The following is a 4,997-nucleotide window of genomic DNA, read 5'->3' as shown; positions in this document are numbered from 1 at the left end:
TTATTCTTCATTAAATCATATATCTTGGATATTATTATCTTTAATAATTAGAATTAATGTATTTTTAATTTATTATTTAAGATATTTAATTATAAATTTTTTAATTATATATTATTTTTGAAAATTAAAGTTAGAAGAAATTAGTGATTTATTTTTTGTTAATAATATATTTATATATTTTTTTTTATTTATAATAATATCATTAGGGGGTATCCCCCCTTTTTTTGGATTTTTTATAAAATGATTTTTTATTATAAATTTAAATATGTTTAATTTTTTTATTTTACTAATATTAATTTTTTATTCATTAATTTATTTATTTTATTATTTGCGATTAGGGTTTAATTTTATAATATTAAATTATTTAATAATAAATTTAAGGTTATTTTTTTTTTTAAAAGAAAAAAATTTTAATATTTTTATTATTATAAATTTATATATTGTATTAGGTTTATTAATATTTTTATAATAAAAATTTTAAGTTAATTTTAAACTATAAATTTTCAAAATTTAAAATATAATTTAAAATTATAAATTTTATATATTAAGATAGTAAAGAAGAATTTTTTTTCTTTTAAATAAATTTACAATTTATTACTTAAATCAGACACTTTACTAAAATTTTATATTTTTATATAATTTTAAATTTGCAATTTAATGTTTTATTTAAACTAAAAATTAATAAATGATAAAATGAATATTTTCTACAAATCATAAGGATATTGGTGTTTTATATTTTATTTTTGGAATTTGATCTGGTATAGTTGGTTTATCTATAAGAATAATTATTCGTTTAGAATTGGGGGTTACTGGTAGTGTTTTAATAAGAGATCAACTTTATAATAGAATGGTAACTGCTCATGCTTTTGTTATAATTTTTTTTATAGTTATACCTATTATAATTGGAGGATTTGGTAATTGATTAGTTCCTTTAATATTAGGAGCTCCAGATATAGCTTTTCCTCGTATAAATAATATGAGATTTTGGTTGTTAGTTCCTTCTTTAATTTTATTGGTATTAAGGGGGGTATTAAATTTAGGTGTTGGTACTGGATGAACAGTATACCCTCCATTATCTTCAATAATAGGTCATAGGGGGTGTTCAGTGGATTTAGCTATTTTTTCTTTACATTTAGCTGGGGCTTCATCAATTATAGGGGCTATTAATTTTATTACAACTATTTTAAATATAAGATTTTATTTAATTAAATTAGATCAATTAAGTTTATTAGTTTGATCAATTTTAATTACTGCTATTTTGTTATTATTATCTTTACCTGTTTTAGCTGGTGCAATTACTATATTATTAACAGATCGTAATTTAAATACAACTTTTTTTGATTTTTCTGGTGGGGGGGATCCTGTTTTATATCAACATTTATTTTGATTTTTTGGTCATCCTGAAGTTTATATTTTAATTTTACCTGGATTTGGTATTATTTCTCATATTATTTATAATGAAAGAGGTAAAAAAGAAACATTTGGTTCATTAGGTATAATTTATGCTATATTAACTATTGGATTTTTAGGTTTTATTGTCTGAGCTCATCATATATTTACTATTGGTATAGATGTTGATACACGAGCTTATTTTACTTCAGCTACAATAATTATTGCTGTTCCTACTGGTATTAAGGTATTTAGGTGATTAGCTTCTTTAAGTGGGGTAAAAATTAATTTAAATTTAAGTATATATTGATCCATTGGTTTTATTATTTTATTTACTTTAGGAGGTTTAACTGGTATTATTTTATCTAATTCTTCAGTTGATATTATTTTGCATGATACATATTATGTTGTTGCTCATTTTCATTATGTATTATCTATAGGGGCTGTATTTGCTATTATAGCTGGTTTTATTTATTGATACCCTTTATTTTTAGGGTTAATTATACATGATAAAATATTAAAAATTCAGTTTTTTTTAATGTTTATAGGGGTAAATTTAACTTTTTTTCCCCAACATTTTTTAGGTATAAGAGGGATACCTCGTCGTTATTCAGATTATCCAGATATATATATATCTTGAAATATTGTTTCTTCTTTTGGGTCTATTATAACTTTAGTAAGAATTTTATTATTTATTTATTTAGTTTGAGATAGATTTATTTCTTATCGATGTGTTATTTTTTTAAGATTTAGTAATTCTTCTATTGAATGATTTCAATATTATCCTCCTTTAATTCATTCATATATACAATTACCTTTATTAATTAATAAATTTTAATATGGCAGATTAGTGCAATGAATTTAAGATTCATAAATAAAAATTATTTTTTTATTAAAAATATATATTTGAAGAATAATAAATTTTCAAGATTATAATTCTTATATTAGTTTATTAATAATTGAATTTCATGATTATGCTTTAATAATTTTATTAATTATTATATTTTTTATTATTTATATTTTAATTTGATTTATATTTAATATTTATATTAATAAAAATATTTTACATCATCAAATATTGGAAATTATTTGAACATTAATTCCTGTTTTTATTTTATTTTTTTTAGCTGTTCCTTCTTTAAAAATTTTATATATAATTGAAGAAATGTTAAATCCTTATTTAACAATTAAAATTATTGGTCATCAATGATATTGAAGATATGAATATTCTGATTTTTATACTTTAATATTTGATTCTTTTATAATTTCAGATTATGTTGATAATAGAGTATTTCGTTTATTAGATGTTGATAATCGATTAATCTTACCTTTTAATATAAATATTCGAGGTATTGTTACATCAGTAGATGTTATTCATTCTTGGGCTATTCCAATAATAGGGGTTAAAGTTGATGCTATTCCTGGGCGTATGAATCAATGTAATATTTATATAAATCGATTAGGGGTTTATTTTGGTCAATGTTCAGAAATTTGTGGGTTAAATCATAGATTTATACCAATTGTTTTGGAAAGAGTAAATTTTGAAATATTTTTATTTTGGGTAAAAAATTTTTAAAACTTATTATTTATATTAATATTTTTAAATTGACAATTTAATGTTATGATTTAACTAAAGTTTATTTAAATAGTTTAAAAAAAATATTAATTTGTGGTATTAAAGATTTATAATTAATTTAAATTTCATTATATATCTTAATTATAAGAGTTGAATTTTTAATTCAAAAATAATAAATTAGTATTTATTTTTAATGAATTCCACAGATGTCACCTATAGATTGATTAATTTTATCTTTTTTTTTATTATTAATTTATTTATTAGGTTTAATATATTTATATTTTATAATTGAAGTTAATTTAAATAATAATTATATTTTTAAGAAAAATAATTTTTTTATTAATTGATAATGATATTAAATTTATTTTCTATTTTTGACCCTCAAGTTTTATGAATTTCAATTAATTGAGTATCTAGTTTATTAATTATTTTATTAATTCCACAAATTTATTGAATTTATAATTCTCGATTTAGGTACATATTTATGTTATTTATATATATATTGTGGTTAGAATTTAAAGTTATTTTGAAAGTTAAATTTAATTTAAATAATTTAATTTATGTAAATTTGTTATTTTTTTTTATTTTAATTAATAATTTTATAGGGTTATTTCCTTATATTTTTACTAGATCGAGACATTTAGTTTATTCAGTAATTTTTTCATTATCTATATGATTTGGGGTTATATTATTTGGTTGATTTAAAAATACAAAATTTATATTAATTCATTTAGTTCCTCAAGGTACTCCATTTTTATTAATATTTTTTATAGTATTTATTGAATTATTAAGAAGAATTATTCGTCCTTTAACTTTATCTGTTCGTTTTAGCGGCTAATATAATTGCTGGTCATTTATTGTTAGTTTTATTAAGAAGATTTGTACCTAGTAGATTTATAATATATTTAATAGTTTTATTTGTTCAAATATTATTATTATTATTAGAAACTGGAGTTTCAATTATTCAATCTTATGTTTTTGTTATTTTAATAATTTTATATTTAAAAGAAACTAATTAATTAATGAATAAATTTTTTCATCCGTATCATTTAGTTACTGAGAGTCCTTGACCTTTAATAGGTTCTTTATCTTTAATAATTTTTATAATTGGTGTTGTAAAATGATTTAATGAATTTAATAATAATTTATTATTAATTGGTAGTTTAAGATTATTATTTATTTTAATTCAATGGTGACGTGATGTAATTCGTGAAAGAACTTTACAAGGTAATCATACTTTAAAGGTTTTAAAAAGAATTCAAATTGGTATAATTTTGTTTATTTTATCTGAAGTTATATTTTTTACATCTTTTTTTTGGAGATATTTTCATATATTTTTATCTCCTAGTATTGAATTAGGTAATAATTGACCTCCTAAAGAAATTTTAGTTTTTAATCCTTATAATATTCCTTTATTAAATACTTTAATTTTATTAAGGTCTGGGGCAAGAATTACTTGATGTCATAATTTAATTTATCAAGGGTTTGATTGAAAAGGGTGTCAAGAATCAATTAATTTGACTATTTTATTAGGGGGGTTATTTATTATATTTCAATATAAAGAATATTCTGAATCATTTTTTTCTATTTCTGATTCAATCTATGGTTCTGTTTTTTTTATAATAACTGGTTTTCATGGGTTACATGTAATTATTGGTGTTTTATTTATTATTATTTCTATAAATCGATTATTAAATTTTCATTATTCAAATTTTCATCATTTTGGGTTTGAGGCGGCTTCTTGATATTGACATTTTGTAGATTTAGTATGATTATTTTTATATTTATTTATTTATTGATTATCATTTTAATATTTGTATAATATAAAAAGTATATTTAATTTCCAATTAAATTGTTTAATTAATTTAATATAAATAATTGTATTTATAATTCTTTTATTTTTAATTATTTGTTTAATTTTAATATTATTAAATTTTTTTATTTCAAAAAAAAGAATTTTAGATCGAGAAAAAAGATCTTCTTTTGAATGTGGATTTGATTCTTTAAGTTTATCTCGTTTACCATTTTCTAT

At 18.8% G+C, this 4,997-nt stretch overlaps 2 protein-coding genes across 2 annotated transcripts; both read left to right on the top strand.

Annotated features, from left to right (window-relative positions):
- Positions 1–1,387: 1,387 nt before the first annotated feature.
- On the top strand, positions 1,388–4,778 carry LOC135172399 (cytochrome c oxidase subunit 1-like; the record flags this gene model as incomplete). Its single annotated transcript, XM_064138489.1, is given in 1 exon segment — positions 1,388–4,778. A coding segment is annotated over 1 exon segment (840 nt), but the record flags the coding sequence as incomplete, so codon positions are not given.
- Positions 2,306–4,778, top strand: LOC135172398 (cytochrome c oxidase subunit 2-like; the record flags this gene model as incomplete). Its single annotated transcript, XM_064138487.1, is given in 1 exon segment — positions 2,306–4,778. A coding segment is annotated over 1 exon segment (660 nt), but the record flags the coding sequence as incomplete, so codon positions are not given.
- Positions 4,779–4,997: the final 219 nt, after the last annotated feature.

The sequence above is a fragment of the Diachasmimorpha longicaudata genome, unplaced genomic scaffold (assembly GCF_034640455.1).
Source record: "Diachasmimorpha longicaudata isolate KC_UGA_2023 unplaced genomic scaffold, iyDiaLong2 ctg00000281.1, whole genome shotgun sequence".
Classification (NCBI taxonomy): domain Eukaryota; kingdom Metazoa; phylum Arthropoda; class Insecta; order Hymenoptera; family Braconidae; genus Diachasmimorpha; species Diachasmimorpha longicaudata.
Note: the sequence above shows the minus strand (reverse complement) of the source record. Positions and strands in the feature narration are given on the sequence as shown.